Source organism: Herpailurus yagouaroundi, unplaced genomic scaffold (assembly GCF_014898765.1).
Source record: "Herpailurus yagouaroundi ecotype Mexico unplaced genomic scaffold, PumYag 67623, whole genome shotgun sequence".
NCBI classification, from domain to species: Eukaryota; Metazoa; Chordata; class Mammalia; order Carnivora; family Felidae; genus Herpailurus; species Herpailurus yagouaroundi.
In genome coordinates this window covers 4,142,906-4,160,790 of record NW_024420424.1, presented here as the reverse complement: position 1 = coordinate 4,160,790, position 17,885 = coordinate 4,142,906, and the positions used below count along the sequence as shown (strand labels likewise).

At 36.7% G+C, this 17,885-nt stretch overlaps 1 protein-coding gene across 5 annotated transcripts in view; it reads right to left on the bottom strand.

Annotated features, from left to right (window-relative positions):
- Positions 1–17,885, bottom strand: part of BRWD3 (bromodomain and WD repeat domain containing 3) — a 226,521-nt gene that overhangs the window by 108,012 nt on the left and 100,624 nt on the right. For 4 of the 5 annotated variants that reach the window (XM_040467901.1, XM_040467903.1, XM_040467902.1 and 1 more), the window contains exons 12-14: positions 4,328–4,368; positions 1,529–1,633; positions 287–440 (exon numbers count right to left, since the gene is read on the bottom strand). In XM_040467901.1, the coding sequence (XP_040323835.1) occupies positions 287–440; positions 1,529–1,633; positions 4,328–4,368 (300 nt within the window). Of the gene's footprint in view, positions 1–286; positions 441–1,528; positions 1,634–4,327; positions 4,369–9,200; positions 9,593–17,885 lie in introns of those variants that run through there. The other variant, XM_040467904.1, reaches the window with a different exon arrangement.

The following is a 17,885-nucleotide window of genomic DNA, read 5'->3' as shown; positions in this document are numbered from 1 at the left end:
CCCGAAAATAGTAACAACAAAAATCCCAACTCATACTAAAAGCAAAATAACTCACATATCGTTGACTGCATTTAACAAAATAAATAATTATAAGACCTCAAAAGGATCTTGAAAAGTTTTTGTATCTGCTTTTAGCAGCTATACCATGTGCCATCCTTATTTTGCAGAGGTGGCTGAAATAATTGCTTCCCTGATAGTAAGTCACAGAAAGTAAACTAAAACTTAAATTTCCTGTCTTCTAGAATAACACCCTTTTGATCATTGTAATTATTCCAAGAATACTTACAGATAAAGTATGAAGAAGTTGCCCTGTGACAGAATTCCATACTTTCAAAAGGAAATTGTTCACTGCAGTAATAACTGTGGTGTCATAGCGATCCCAGGCCACCATAGTCACTTTAAGTTTAGTGACCTTGTCTTCTCCAGATGGCAAATTATTCCTAAGTAAAATATTTTTCAATATTCATACATTGTAAATGATTAACAAAGGTACATCTAAAATAGCAAATTATGAAAAAAAAAATCTCTCCAGGAGCTTGCAAATTTTTAGTTTAAAAATCCTAAACTAAAAATACTTTTAAGTACTCACAAAATAAAATAATAAAAGTATTTAAATAGGGCAATATCCATAGCTTATTTTAGGGAAAAAAAAGACACAAAATGACAAAAAAAAATCGTAGTTATTTACACAAGGACAAAACAAAAGTGAAACTAGAAAAAAACGTCTACAAATTCTTTGAAAAATGAAATACAAAGTCACGTTGCCTACCAGAAAACATGAAGAAAAATATAATGGACATTTTATTACCTTAAATAATAAATGTTTGAAACTAATAGGCCTTATTAAAAAGCAGCAAAAAAATTCATTAACTTTTGATTTAACTGAATATGACATGAATATCTGGCTATGACTACAATGTAAGTTCTATATTGTTATTAATGGAAGACAGTTAATTTCAGAGTTATACCATATAGAAACTGTAATGTTCTAAAGAGGTAATTATGTACCTTCCAATCAACAGGGAAGATGATTAAAAAGAATGCTGATTAAGTGTATTTATAATGTCCAGTGGGAATGCTAACAATATCAAACATTATAAAGGTATCCTCAGTAAGACAGTTAAATTTATGATTTAATTAATAATTTTTATATTAATTACATAAATAAATGTTGACATTTAATAGGGACAACCCTCAAAGTAGAAAGTAGTATAGATAGATATAAAAAATTACCTATAGAAAATTAAGGCAGAAAATAACTCTGGGCATTAGTAGAGCAGAGATCTTTGGGTCACAAGGGACCAGAATTTTGAATGACTCAGCAATGTTCCTATCATCCAGTCTGTCAATCAATAGCAAAAGGTAATTTACTTAGAGACTAAATACAGATGCAAACTTCAGGTCCATCAGTTAACTCCTAACTATTTACTAATCTAAAAAGATATTTTAATTATTAAATATAATTCAGTAATGTAACAGATACTATAACCATATGAGAACTACTGAAATATCTAACATCCAATCTTACCCAGTCATTTTAGTAGCCATATCTAGCACTATACTCTTCCATTCTTGTTGCTGATATTGCCAAATTCTTGCTGTTCCATCTCTACTTCCACTAACAAATCTTAAACTGCAAAGAAACAGTTAAAATACCTTTATTATATTCTTCCAAAATAGAAATCCCTTTTTTCTAATTATGAAAGTAATACATTCATCCCCATACACTCCTAGGAGGAATGAAAATGATACACTTTGGAAAACAATTTGGCAGTTTCTCAAAATGATAAACACAGTCACCATGTAACTCAACAATTCTACTCCCAGGTAAAAATCCAAGAGAAATGACACATAAGTCCACATAAAAACTTGTACATGAATATCCATGGCATTATTCATCATAAGCCAAAAAGTGGAAACAACCCAAATGTCCATCAACTAATAAAGAGATAAACAAACTGTGGTATCCATACAATCAAATAGTATTCAGCAATAAAAATAAATGAAATAATGATACATGTTGCAACATGGTTGAATCTTGAAAACATTACGCTAAGTCAAAGAAGTCAGTCACCAAAGACTACATATTGTATAATTCAACTTATATAAAATTTCCAGAATAGACAAATCTATAAAGATAAAAAGTGGATTAATGGTTGCCCAGAGTTAAGGGTGGGGGTGTAAAGAGGTTGGGGAATGATAACTAAAGGGTATGGGAATTTTGGGGGTGCTAAAAATGTTCTAAAATTGATGGTGGTGAAGGTTATACAACCCTGTGAATACACTAAAAACCACTGAAATTATGTTATATGCATTAAATCTCAATAAACTTACAAAAATACATTCATTCATACACCCATAATTCTATCATTGTTCATACTTTCATTTCTATTCTTCTAGACTCTATTACAGGCATACATAAACACACATATTTCCCCCTATAGGAAACAGAATTGTACTATATATTTTATGTTTTTCCCCAACTTAAGTGTTATTTCATAAACACATTTCTAGGTTTACAAATATAAAACTACCATCACTTTTAATAAGAGTTCAACTATATGGATGTATCAATTTAATTTAATCAGTCCCTAATGATAAATATTTATACTACTTCCATTTGTCACCATAATAAATAAGCTTGTAATGAATATCTCTATACATATTTTATACAATCTTATACATATCTTTGCTGAATCAAATGGTAGAAACATTTTTAAAGTTTTTGACAAATTATTTCCCTAAAAAATTTTTTTAACAATTTACAATCTCATCAAAAGTTGTGGGAGACTGAGTGCCCATTTTCCCTAAACCCTTGGCAATACTGGGTGCTAATATTCTTCATTATCCTGTCATTGTGAAAGAAAAAAAAATGTTACTTTTATTCCAAACTGTATCTTTAATTATTTTTAAAATAAAATTGGACATCTTTTGTTTATTGTCCACATAACTAATAAAGATAAAATAATGTTTGTCCTTTAAGGAAAAGGCAAAGAATTAAAAACTTCAGTGTCCTCTAGCATGAAAGAATCATAGCTATACAAACCTTCAAATGTATAACTCAGTATAGTGCAATAAGCCAACCCCAAAAAATTATTTGAAGGTTTTTTTCATTCCTAGTATAAACTTCACTCTATGTGGACCATCATTATTTTACTCTCACATTTAATAAAGATGAACAAATTCATCACAGTAATCACCCATTGTCTGAAAAATATTTACAAATAAAACATGGTCAAAAAAATTAAAAAATAAAAATAAAATAAAAATAAAACATGGTCACCCACATACAGTCCTTGTAGAAATATATGGATACAAATTTATGTTAAGTAGTTACATTTTTAAATCTATTCTAGGTCAATTTTTAGACTAGGGCAAAAGATAATCATATTTTTGGTATCAAATATTTGAGAGCATGTACAAATACCTGTATATAATTTCTGAGTTTCAGACACAGAAAATATGCATCATATGAGTAGTAGAGATAATAAGTAATACAGATTTTCAGAGGAAGACCATATGGCTAAAATCTGGAGCAGTCAGAAAAGGCTTCAGGTAGAGCATGAACCTTAAAAGGAAGATAGGACTTAGGCAAGAAGAGAAAGGGACGGGAGGGAGAAGAAAAATAGAGTGAAGGATAGGGAAAGGGAGAGGGAGGCTGTAGGAGACGAAGAGAAAGAGTGAGGGGGAGTAGGGGATGATATTTCTGGGTAAGAATGGTGTGCAGTAAAGCATAAGCAAAGAAATGAATGAGAGAATAGACAGAGAAGACAGACAGAAATACACAGGTATAGATGTGGAATGTAACAGAAGCAATAGTTAAGTCAATTAGGCTAGATGTAAATATTTACATGGGAATAGTAAATGAGTAAAGAATGTAAGGTCTAAGTCAAGTTATAGAAAGTTTGGAATTCGATGCTAAGACATTTGAATTCTATTCTATAGACAAAGAGAAAACACTAAAGATTTCTGAACAGAGCAATGTGGATCTGGCAGAAATGGACAGGATATATTTAGAAAGGAGAAGAAAACTGAAAGTAATGGGTCAAATAATAGAATCCTTGACTGAGGTGAGTGATAACAGAAATGGAAAAATAAAATAAACAAAAAAGAAGCCAGTCAGAAAGGAAGAACTGATTAAGTATGGCTACTACTTGGACAGCTGTTTAAAAGAGATGAGGTAACAATGTCATCAAAAATAGACAAGGGTTTTCATCTTATGAAACTGAACAGAAACAAAGTATTATAGCAGAGGGTGCTACTTCTGAAGGAATAGAGGTAAAATATATCAAAACTCTGTTTACACAGATATGCACTACATAGTTACCTGTCTCCATTGTTACAGAACTGAACAGCAACAACTTTGTCCTAAGACATAAAACAACAGATTTTTGGTTAGAGTTAATTTATTTGTAAAATGAATAAAGTACTCTCCCCTTCAAATTCACATACAAAAGCATCATGAAGTCGAATTTTCAATGCTATGATTTTCTTGGGAAAAAAAACCCAATTTTCTTTTAAAAAATTAATGAAGGCTAAACCAATGCATTAACTGAGGAGGAATACTTACTAGCAGTAATTTGAGACAAACCAGACACAAGCAAAAGCTGTTTCTAAATCATAATCTCAAGAGACAGTTTTGAATAGATATTAGTTTATTATGTCTCCCATAATAAGACAGCCCACTAACCTAAAATGCCACCTTAAAATAGCTGATTTAATAGTTAACTAAATCTCCCTCTTAAATTTTTTTTTAATTTCAGAAAATAAATCAGCCATTTCCTGTTTCTCACATGGTTCATTCAATTATTTTACAAAGGATTCATCCGCCTGTAGGTACTATATATACTTCTGCTTGAGTCTTCTTTTATAATGACTAAGTTATACTTTTATGATATAATGTGTATTGTAGTGATGAGAAGATTAAAGTGTAAGCCAGAATGTGCATCTTCCTTCTCTTTATTCCTTGATAATAAAGCTAAAATGTACCCTCAAACATTGAGCACATTTTCACAAACCACTCCGTGGCTTAACTGCATTTGAATTTTTAATAAAAAGCTCAGATTTTAAAAAATTATTAAACTGTCTTCATATATTCAGAGGTAGCCATGATTCATACTGCTCTATGATTTCACTGTAGTATTTATCTGACAGATTCTGGATTCTCACTGCCCTTTGCAATAACTGGTATTAGATGTTCTGAAAGGACATCTTATTTTTAATGACCAACAACAGCCACTGGCTTCAAAAAAAAAAATGACTAACAACAGCCACTGACTTCAACAGGGAGAATTTAGATTTCCTGACTTTCTCTTAGCTGGACCGCTATAAAAAAAACTCCACAAAACTCTAATAATCAATTTTTCTTCATCTCATCCCCACTGAATTCTTGCCCATTGTTTTCACTACCTCCTTCTCACTCAGCTCCCAATAAACCTGACTGCCTTTGTATATATAACCTACTTAGATGTTAATTATAAAGATGCCTCCTTTGTATACTCTAGTACAAATGTATTTCTCCCACTGGATAGTCTCAGATTGTGATCTTTATGGATTTCTTAAGTTTTTCTCTTTCATAATTTGAGTAATATTCTAGGACTTTAGCATCTAGGAATAAGTTAAAGCAAGGTAAGAGCTCACCTTGGCTCAGTAACTGTTCATAAGTAACTGTTCAATTATGTTTATGGGATGGGACAAAATCAGGAAGTTGTTTCTAAAAGCTGAAGGAGAAGGTTTCTAGTGTCTCTTTTATTGCAAATTTCAGGAACATGATTGATTTTGTAACTCACAAAGTATCTTTTCCTAAAAGTCATCATTCAGGGAAATTGTGCGTGTTTTATTGATGTGCACTAATACTATTGCAAATGAAAGGTCAACAGTACTAAGAATAGTAACCTTAAGAATTGCAAAGCTGAGTGCTTTCAATTGCTGACTATATCACTTTGACAATGAGGTACATGAGATACACAGTAAGCTGAAAAACAAGTACTCCCATATACCACAGGAAATAATTATCTAGAGAAAAAGGTAATGAAAGAAAGAGGAGTTAAGAGATGAAAGGTACATAGGTAATGAAAAAACAGTACTGGTTCCAAGCTTCCTGAAAAGGAAAGTGGAAATAGCTTGAGTGGACAAGTTCCAGTCATCAATGGCTGTCACCCACGGATAAAGCTGTTCCCTGCTGTTATTGATAACTGAGTAGGATTAGATTTCAGGAGTCTTTGATAGCAATCTGCAACAATCATACTAAAATCGACAGGCTAAATTAGTAAATTAATTTTTCCTAAGATATACTTAATATGTCTTTTGCTGATTTTTTTGGTGTAAATTGGCATATAGATAGCATCATATAAGTTTCAGCTGTACAATATTATAACTTGATATTAATATATACTACAAAGTGATCACCACCATAAATCTAGTTACCATCCAACAACATACATTTGAGCACTGTCACCCATCCCCCAACACCCTTTTCCCTCTGGTAACCACCAAACTCTGTATCTATGAGTTTATTTTTGTTTAGTTTTGTTTGTTCCTTTGTTTTGTTACTTTAGAATTCACATATACTGAAATCATGTTATTTGCCTTACTCCGTCAGATTTTTCACTTAGCATAATATCCTCAAGGTCCATCCATATTGTCGCAAATGGCAAGATTTCCTTATATGTGGCTGAGTGGTATTCTAGTGTGTGCGTGTATGTGGTGTGTGTGTGCATGCACGTGCAACACATCTTTATCCATTCATCCATGGATGGACACTTAGGTTGTTTGCACTTTCTGGCTACTATAAATAATGTTGCGATGAACATAGGGGTGCATATATCTTCTTGAATTAGTGTTTTTATATTCATCAATAAATACTCAGAACTGGGGCGTCTGGGTGGCTTAGTCGGTTAAGTGTCCAACTTCGGCTCAAGTCATGATCTTGTGGTTCGTGGGTTCGAGCCCCACATGGGGCTTTGCACTTACAGCTCAGAACCTGGAGTCTGTTTCAGATTCTATGTCTCCCTCTCTTTCTGCTCCTCCCCTGTTTGCACTCTGTCTCTCTCTCTCTCAAAATTAAATAAACATTAAAAAATTTTAAATAAATACTCAGAAGTGGACTATTTAGATCATATGGTAGTTCTATTTTTAATTTTTTGACAAATATCCATATTGCTTTCCATAGTGGCTACACCAATTTACATTCCCACCAATAGTGTATGAGAGTACCCTTTCCTCCACATCTTCTACAACACTTATTATTGTTTGTCTTTGTGATAACACCCATTCTACTAGGTTTGAGGTGATATCTCACTGCAGTTTTCATTTGCATTTACCTGATAATTAGTGATGTTGAACATGTTTTCATGTGATTGTTGGCCATATATATGTCTTCTTTAGAAAAAATGTTTATTTAGTTCCTCTGCCCAGTTTTTATTTGGGTTGATTTTTTATTGTTGAGTTATATGACTTTATATATTTTGGATATTAACCCCTTAGTGGATATATGATTTATAAATATCTTTTCCCATTTAGTGGGTTGCCTTTTTGTTTTACTAATGTTTTCCTTCACTGTGCAGTAGCTTTTTAAGATGTAGTCCTATTTGCTTATTTTTGCTTTTGTCTCCCTTCCCTATAGACCCAGATTTACAAAAAAGTTCACTAAGACAAATGCCAAGGACCTTACCAATGTTGGGAAAGTCATCAAAAAGATGTGAATGCCAGTTGACCTGTGAGCTGGACCCCAGGCGATTGGAGGGTCCTCACCTCCTTCCATATCCTTGGAATATGGGTTCCCACTCCCAGAGGCTATTCCAAGGACAAAGCCTTGAGATTATGATGTGGTATTGAGAACATCTGCACAGTATACTTGAGTGAACACAGTTAAGGCTTCTTTATAAACTTTTAAGATTTGGCGGGCAGGCACAAAGATCCATTTGTCTTGCTGCCACCCAAGACAAGCCTCATGTGTAAATTTTGTTTGCTTATTAAAATTGCCACCTACCAACCTAGAGTGGTCTACCTCTTTCTTTGGTCTTTCTCTGCCCTCTGGGTTATATGGGCCAGTTTCAGATTAAATCCAAGAAGCTCCCAAGAAGGTTATAAACCGGCAATTGGCAAGCCAGACAGGAGACCAAAGAAATGGGCCTTGGGAATGAGGCATCTGCAGTAAATATACCAAATCAGCCATCAACTTCTGTGGGAGGAAGGTGCCTATATGTTAGATACTTTTGGACTACTGCATGAGTATGGGGATACCCAGAAAATGCCACCCGGTGTAATGTACTTGTTGGAGGAAATGCACATACCACATTGAGGCAGAGAAGGGAAACACGTGGTTGCCACAGTGGGTCTCTACTGTGAGTAGTTCAGCTAGCTACCAATGCCCAACTAAAGGCTGAAGCTCAAGTTAGAAAGTTAGTACAGCTGAGGTTAGAAATGGACATACAAATGTCTACTACTCTGCTAGCTCTGGGGCTGGCAGCCAAGATGGAAGAGCAGAATAATAAATTAAATACTTTAGTGTGCTTTTTGCAAAGCAAGGAGGGTGCAAGCTGCCATGTGTTAAGATATGAGAACTTACAACAGAGCCTGATTAGGATGCTAAGAGGTGGAAACTTGGAGAAAATGATGCAAATGAAGAGGAGGATGTTGTGGTAATTGGTGAGGAAACAGATAAAATGCCCCATACCATCTCACCCCTAATCTTAAATAGCAATTGCCCCAAAACTCCTAGGAAAAAGCTTAACATCTTTCTTTGTCCCTTGAAGTTTATAAATCTTATCATGTCTTTGAAACATCAACACCCCTGGAAATAAGCAAAACACTGCCAGAAAAAAATAATACAGACTGCTACAGTTCTCTCGTCAACTGCATTATGATGAACTCTCATCAAATCAAATGGCCATTTTTAAGTCTTCTGTCATTTGCAGTTGCTGTTTTGCTCTGATGCTTTGCAAAAAATGTCCCTATAAAACTGCTTCATCTTCAAGAAAACTCATGGAAAAGACTTTGACAGGTTTCTGATAACTAAGATTAAACCTTCATTTTGGAGGTAATAATGAACCTTTCAAGTGTTCCCCCAAGGCTACATGCATAGCCATAAAGTATGTCATAGGATGGAGGTAGCTGGGGACCTATTGCTGTTCTCCTTCTCCCATCAGCAAAATGGGTCTATTACATTGATAATATCATGTTAACATATAAAGATTTACCTCTGCTGCAGGACACCTGCAGGCTTTGCTCAGGAACATCTGTGAGGAAGAAGATGGGCAATGAACCTGAAGAAAATTTAAGGCCCAGACACTGCCATAAAGTTTTGGGTGTCATCTGGTCAGCTAAGACCCATAAATCTGTAACTGAAAAGGTGCAAGCCTAACCAACCCCTAAGAATGTAAAAGAGGTGCAATCCTTTATAGGGATTTTGGGGGTTTGGAAGACATTTAATCTGCACCTGGCATAGTACTCCCCATTCCTTACACTGCCTAGTAAAGAATGGACACATATGGGATTGGGAACCACAGCAGCAAGCTGCCTCTTGAGAAGGCAAAAATACTAATAAAACAGATTAAAACCCTGGGCATCTCCTACGCAGCACTACCATTTGAGTTAAATATGTCTATGACTCCAAACGATGGCAGAGATAACAAAAGGGGAGGATGGCCCTGGGATTTTGGTTCCAGCTCCAGAAGTGGGTAAAGCCCCAATATACCTCATGGAATAATAGCTCCTAGCAATGTACATAGTGCTCCTCCAGGTAAAGCCTCTCACATAGCAGTCAGGACAGCGAGTGCACTTAGCTCAGAGTGGTCTTGGCTGCTGATCACTCATGAGCCCTGGCCATTAGCCCTTTGTACTCTTAATTAGGCTATTCTACAGGGATTAAATTTAAGGCCTGAAAAATGGGAAGCTGAGGGGCAGATGACCATTAAAAAGTCCTTGTGGGGTCAAGATATATACAAAATGACATTTGGGTCCATCTACAAGAGGCTGAAGTGATTCTCACTGTTTTTCATGCCCTAGCTCTTAAGACACAGACACCCCTTGGCAATCAAGAAGCTGATGCCCCAGCTCGGGAATAAGCCTTAGCTACTGACCTTTTCAGTAGTGATAGCAGATTGGGTACATAAAAAGAGTGGCTCCCACAATGCCCAAGTATGATAGCATACTGTCAAGGATGCCAGAGACTATCCTCAGAGTCCAGTGACTTGGTTAAAGAAATAAGAGCATGTTGTATGTTCCAAACAAACCCAAGGCAACTGCCAAAAGACTTGGGCCATCCAATGGAGTTCGCAACCTGTGAGAAACTGGAAGATTGACTATATTGCCCTCCTTTGAGTGAGGGTTGTAAATATGCCTTGGTTTATGTAGACACTGCATCTGGCCTAACCCAAGCTTTTCCCTGCCACCATGTAAACCAGGCTGCCATGATTAGGAGATTATAAAAAAAAAAAAAAATTGAGTACCATGTATGAATACCTTCACCAAACACATAACAATCAGAAGTCACATTTCAAAGGTCATGTTGTGCAAGACTGAACAATAAAATATGACATTAAACAAAGGCTCCATCTTCCCTATAACCAACAAACAGCAGGGTTGGTAGAAAAGAAAATGGAATATTAAAACAGCAAATTATATACTTAACAGGCAAGACCACCCTGACCAACCAATCTAAAATACTGTCTTAGGCTTTAACATATTTAAGTGACCAACCAGTAGGGCCTATTGCCCCACATGTCAGACTAGAGATCCCTGCCTAGGCACCTGATATGTAAAGACACAGAAGTTTCGGGAAACAGCCATTGCCCCAAATCTCACAGTGGATCAACACACTATGCTGTGGAAAACACCAAGCCCCATCATTCCTGAAAAATAAATTATCTACCAGAATTTACAATGCAATGTCCTATGAGATAGGTGACTTACTTCACACCCTGGGGTGAAGAATTACTCAACTTCCACTAACATCCTCTTGTCCTGCTACATGCCAGAGCTGTTAAAATACACTATAACTGAAATGAAACATGCACCACTAAAAGAAGGGAGTAAATGGGGGTCCTGATAATGGCATATCCTGACCCCAGTTCAGTTATTTACACCTGACAGAACTGCTTCCCCTGTCCAACATTTATGGTATGTGAGGAATAAGCTTAGGAATTCCCTGAGTCTGCATTGATGGATTAACAAGGCATAAAGAATTAAAAAGCCATAGGATGAACACACCTAAGTTTGGGTAAACAAGACTAGGTAAATAAGATTTGACAAACAGGGCAAAGGCCCCCAGTATAGGACAAAGGTATAGGACAACAGCAGAAAGCTGCTTTCACAGAAGTAAGGACCAAATTAGGTAAACAGGTAAATAGAGCCACAGTGGGGTAAGTTGCTCAGAGCAGAGCTAATTAGCAAAAAAGGGTGCCTTGTTGACACTGAGATAGCATACTCTATCTTTCTGGTCCCCTAGGCCAGTTTAGCTCTATCTTTCTTATTCCCTAGGCCAGTTTAGGTCCAGCCTCATGTTTGCTGTAAACAACCTTCCACCCAGCACCAGAATCTTGTTTTGTATTGACCCAAACCCCTAACACCGCATATCTCTAAAACCCCCTTCTCCCCACAGCCATGAGTTAATGTTCACGGTTTCATTGTCTCTCTGTGCACACCCATCATGCCAGTAAGCCTTCTGATCCTAATAAAAATCAGGGCTCTTCCCTCCTCCCGGATGTCAGCCTCTCTCACATTTTTTTTTAAATTTTTTTAACGTTTATTTATTTTTGAGACAGAGAGAGAGACAGAGCATGAACGGGGGAGGAGCAAAGAGAGAGGGAGACACAGAATCGAAAGCAGGCTCCAGGCTCTGAGCCATCAGCCCAGAGCCCAACACGGGGCTCGAACTCACGGACCGTGAGATCACGAGATTGTGACCTGAGCTGAAGTTGGATGCTTAACCGACTGAGCCACCCAGGCGCCCCCTCTCTCACATTTTTAACCCTGCATCCCGCTCTCCTGCTGGACAAGAGAGAACACCAGACCCAGAGTCTAGGACAATGGTATATACAACCAAGTCAAGTTTCTAAAGGTGCTAACCTCCCTCTCCTCAAAGTCAGAAGAAATATTCAGTTCTTCCACTGATCTAACCATTTTGCAACTGTCTTTGTTCCCTCCAGTGGCTTAGAAGGCATTACAGCAAATGTGAAGCCCTTAATAAATTCACTCAGCAAGCATTCAATCATCACAATAAAACCTGTCCTTACTATTTTACTGTCCAAAAAAAAAATGGCAATAGACATTATTATGCCTCACAAAGAGGTATCTGTGCCATTATCCAAACATAATGTTGTATGTTCACACCTAATGAATCTGTTAATGTATCATCTTTATTAAATCACATGAAACACATGTGAATGCCCCTAATAATCCAATTCCCAGCTTAGGATACCTAATAAATCAGTCAGTGGCTTCGATCATGGGCTCTTATAAAAAAACAGTTGTCACTGATTTTGAAATCATTGTATTGATCTATGTTTCCTTTATATGTCCCTGTACTGTAACTGGTGCATTAGGCTACAAAGCAGCCAGCCAGCCACCAAAGGAGCCGCTGCAATGCTAATAAAACCCACTACTGACCACTTAAGGCCCATTGCACAAGAGGGCACGTGAGACTGTGAAAGCTGGTCATGAGAGATGGAATATTGGGGAAGGCCACTGAAAAGATGTGACCATTGGATATTCTTTCCTGCTTTGTCAAAGATTAGTTGTCTATACTTTTGTGGGTCCAATTCTGGAGTCTCTATTCTATTCCTTCGGTCTATGTGTCTGTTTTTGTGCCAATACAATGCTGTCTTGATGATTACAGTTTTGTAGTAGAGGCTAAAGGCTGGGATTGTGATGCCTCCTGCTTTGGTCTTCTTCTTCAATATTACTTTGGCTATTCGGGGCCTTTTGTGGTTCCATACAAATTTTAAGATTATTTGTTCTAGCTTCGAGAAGAATGTTGGTGCAATTTTGATTTGGATTGCATTGAATGTGTAGATAGCTTTGGGTAGTATTGACATTTTAACAATATTTATTCTTCCAATCCATGAGCATGGAATGCTTTTCCATTTCTTTGCATCTTCTTCAATTTCCTTCATAAGCTTTCTATAGTTTTCAGCATACAGATCTTTTACATCTTTGGTTAGATTTATTCCTAGGTATTTTATGATGCTTGGTGCAATTGGGAATGGGATCAGTTTCTTTATTTGTTTTTCTATTGCTTAATTATTAGTGTATAAGAATGCAACTGATTTCTGTACATTAATTTTGTATCCTGTGACTTTGCTGAATTAATGTATCATTCTAGTAGACTTTTGGTGGAGTCTATCGGGTTTTCCATGTATAGTATCATGTCACCTGCAAAAAGTGAAAGCTTAACTTTATCTGCCAATTTTGATGTCTTTGATCTCCTTTTGGTGTCTGACTGCTGATGCTAGGACTTCCAACACTATGTTAAACAACAGTGGTGAGAGTGGACATCCCTGTCGTTTTCCTGATCTCAGAGGGAAAGCTCTCAGTTTTCCCTACTGAGGATGATATTACCTGTGGGCTTTTCATAAATGGATTTTATTATGTTTAAGTATGTTCCTTTTATCCTGACTTTCTCGAGGATTTTTATTAAGAACAGATGCTGAATTTTGTCAAATGCTTTAAAGAATATTCAATGGAAAAAAGACAATCTCTTGAAAAAATGGTGCTGGGAGAAGTGGACAGCAACATTCAGAAGAATGAAACTAAACCACTTTCTTACATCATTCACAAAAATAAAGTCAAAATGGATGAAGGACCTGAATGTGAGACAGGAAACCATCAAAACCCTAGAGGAGACAACAGGAAAAAAAACCTCTCTGACCTCAGCTGCAGCAATTTCTTACTTGACACATCTCCAAAGGCAAGGGAATTAAAAGCAAAAATGAACTACTGGGACCTCATGAAGAGAAAAAGCGTCTGCACTGCAAAGGAAACAATCCACAAACTAAAAGGCAACTGACAGATTGAGAAAAGATATTTGCAAATGACATATCAGACAAAGGGCTAGTATCCAAAATCTATAAAGAACTCACCAAACTCCACACCTGAAAAACAAATAATCCTGTGAAGGAATGGGCAGAAGACATGAATAGACACTTCTCCAAAGAAGACATCCAGATGGCCAACAGGCACATGAAAAGATGTTCAACGTCACTCCTCCTCAGGGAAATACAAATCAAAACCACACTGAGATATCAAGTCACTCCAGAGTGGCTAAAATGAACAAATCAGGAGACTACAGATGCTGGCGAGGATGTGGAGAAATGGGAACCCTCTTGCATTCTTGGTGGGAATGCAAACTGGTGCAGCCGCTCTGGAAAACAGTGTGGAGGTTCCTCAAAAAATTAAAAATAGATCTACCCTATGACCCATCAGGAGCACTGCTAGGAATTTACCCAAGGGCTGGCTACAGGAGTGCTGATGCATAGGGGCACTTGTACCCCAATGTTTATAGCAGCACTCTCAACAATAGCCAAATTATGGAAAGAGCCTAAATGTCCATCAACTGATGAATGGATAAAGAAATTGTGGTTTATATATACAATGGAATACTACTTGGCAATGAGAAAGAATGAAATATGGCTTTTTATACCAATTTGGATGGGACTGGAGAGTATTATGCTAAGTGAAATAAGTCATACAGAGAAAGATACCATATGTTTTCACTCTTATGTGGATCCTGAAACACTTAACAGAAGACCATGGGAGAGGGGAAGGGGGAAAAAAAGTTACAGAGAGGGAAGGAGGCAAACCATAAGAGACTCTTAAAAACAGAATAAACTGAGGGTTGATGAGGGGGGGGAGGGAGGGCAAAGTGGGTGATGGGCATTGAGGAGGGCACCTGTTGGCATGAGCACTGGGTGTTGTAAGGGAACCAATTTGACAATAATTTCATACACACACACACACACACACACATATATATGTATATATACATATATGTATATGTGTATGTGTGTGTATTAAAGAAAGAAAAGAAAAGAGAAGAAAAGAGAAGAAAAGAAAAAAGTGAAGAGAAGAGAAGAGAAGAGAAGAGAAGAGAAGAGAAGAGAAGAGAAGAGATGCGACCACCAGCTAACCTCTGAGCTGGACCCCAGGGCAATCAAAGGCTCCTAAACTCTGCCCTTGAAATGCAGGTTCTTCTTGCCTTTCCACTACCAGAAGCTGCTCCAAGGGCAAAGCCTTGAGATAATGATGTGGTGTCGGGAACACCTGCACAGATTATTTGGCTGAACCGACATAATGTCTCTTCATGAACTTTTAAGATTTCGTGGGCAGACATGGAGATCCATTTGTCTTGCTGCCACCCAAGACAAGCCTTAAGCGAAAGTTCCTTTTACTTATTAAAACTGACACCTACCAACCTGGAGTGGCCTTGCTCTTTCTCTCCTGCTCCTCTGAGTACAGAGACCAGTTTCAGATTACACTCAATAGACTCCTTAGAGGGTTACAAACTGACAACTGCCTATGTTTTCTTCTAGGAATTCTTATTTCAGGTCCTACACTCAGCTCTTCCTTTATGAGTTAATTTTTGTGTATGGTATAAAATAGTGGTCCGGAGTTTTATTCTTTTGAATGTGGCTGTCCAGTTTTCCCAACATCATTTATTGAAGAGACTACTTTTTCCCCACTTTACATTCTTGGCTCCTTTGTTGTAAATTAACTGATCATATATTTGCGGGTTTATTTCTGGCCTACTTATTCTGTTCCATTGATCTACTTGTCTGTTTTTCGGCCAATACCATGATGTTTTGATTACTAGAACTTTATGGTATAGCTTGAAATCAAAAAGTGTGAGGCCTCCAGCTTTGTTCTTTCTCAAGTTTGCTTTGGCTATTTGTGGTCTTTTGTGGTTCCTACAAATTTTAGAATTATCTGATCCAGTTCTGTGAAAAATGCTGCTGGGATTTGATAGAGATTGCACATAATCTCTAGATTGCTTTGGGGAGCACTAAAATAATATTAATTCTTTCCATCTATAAGCATGGAATATCTTTTCATTTATTTCTCTTCTACAATTTTTCATCAGTTCTGGATTTCAGTGTGCAGGTTTTCCTTTCTTTACATAAATTTATTCCTAGGTATTTCATCCTTTTGATGCAACTGCAAATGGGGATGTTTTCTCAGTATATTTTCTGATAGTTTCTCAGTGTATACAAACACAATAGATTTCTGTATACTGGTTTTCTATCCTGCAACATTACTGAATGCATTTATGAATTCTAACAGTTTTTAGTAGAATCTTTAGAGTTTTCTATATATAGTATTATGTTATCTGCAAATAATTACAGTTTTTGCTTCTTCCTTTCCAATCTGGATGCCTTTTAGTTCTTTTACATGGCTAATTGCTGTGGCTAGGATTTCCAATACTATGTTGAATAAGGTGGCAAGAATGGGTACCCTTATCTTGTTCCTGATCTTAGAGAAAAGCTTTCACCTTTGTCACCACTAAGTATGATGTTAGCTGTGGGTTAGTCACGTATTACCTTTATTATATTCAGATACATTCTCTCTATCCCACTTTGAGGTTTTATCATAAATGAATGTGGAATGTTTTCAAATATTTTTTCTGCATCTATTGAGAGGATAATATAACTTTTATCCTTCATTTTGCTAATGTGGCATATCATGTTGATTAATTTGCAGATATTGAATCATTCTTGCATCCCTTGCATACACCTGATCATGGTGTATGATCCTTTGAATGCATCGTTGAATTCATGTTGCTAATATTTTGTTAAAGATTTTTGTATCTCTATACATCAGGGATATTGTCCTGTAATTTCCTCATTTTTGGCATCCTTGTCTGGTTTTGCTATCAGAGACTGACCTTGTAAAATTAGTTTGGAAGCATTCCTGCTTTAATTTTATGTGGAGTCTGAGGATGGTGATTAAATCTTTGAATGTTTTACAGTATTCACCAGTGAAGCCATCTGGTCCTTGAATTCCATCTACACTGATCTTTTTTATTTCTCCATCATTCAATCTTGGAAAACTGTACATCTTAGGAATTTATCCATTTCTTCTAGGTTATCCAATTTGTAGGCATATAATTATAGTAGTCTTTTATGATCCTTTGGGTTTCTGTGGTTATCAGTTGGAACTTACCTTTGTTTCTGATTTTATCAATTTGAGTCCACTCTCATTTTTTCTTGATGAGTCTAGCTAAATGTTTGTCAACTTAATTATTTCAAAGAACTACCTCTTACTTTTATTGATCTTTCCTACTGTCAGTCTCCATTTCATTTATTTCTGCTCTGGTCTTCCTTCCTTCTATTAAATTGGGCTTTGTTTTTCTTTTTTTAGTTCCTTTGTGTGTAGAGTAAGATTGATTCTTTCAGATTTCTCTTATTTCTCAATATAAGCCTGTATCACCGTAAACTTAACTTTTTTTTTTCCCTTACTCCTTCATTTTCTTTTTTTTAATATGAAATTTATTGTCAAATTGGTTTCCATACAACACCCAGTGCTCCTACCAACAGGTGCCCTCCTCAATGCCCATCACCCACCCTCCCTGCCCTCCCACTCCCCATCAACCCTCAGTTTATTCTCAGTTAAACTTAACTTTTTTATTTTAAATGTTTTTATTTATTTTTGAAGGAGAGAGAGAGAGAGAGAGAGAGAGAGAGAGAGAGAGAGAGCATGAGCGGGGGAGGAGCAGAGAGAGAGGAAGACACAGAATTCGAAGCAGGCTCCAGGCTCTAAGCTGTCAGCACAGAGCCGGATGCGGGGCTCGAACTCACAAACTGTGAGATCATGACCCGAGCCAAAGTTGGAAGCTCAACCGACTGAGCTACCCAGGCGCCCCTAAACTTAACTCTTAAAACTGCGTTGTT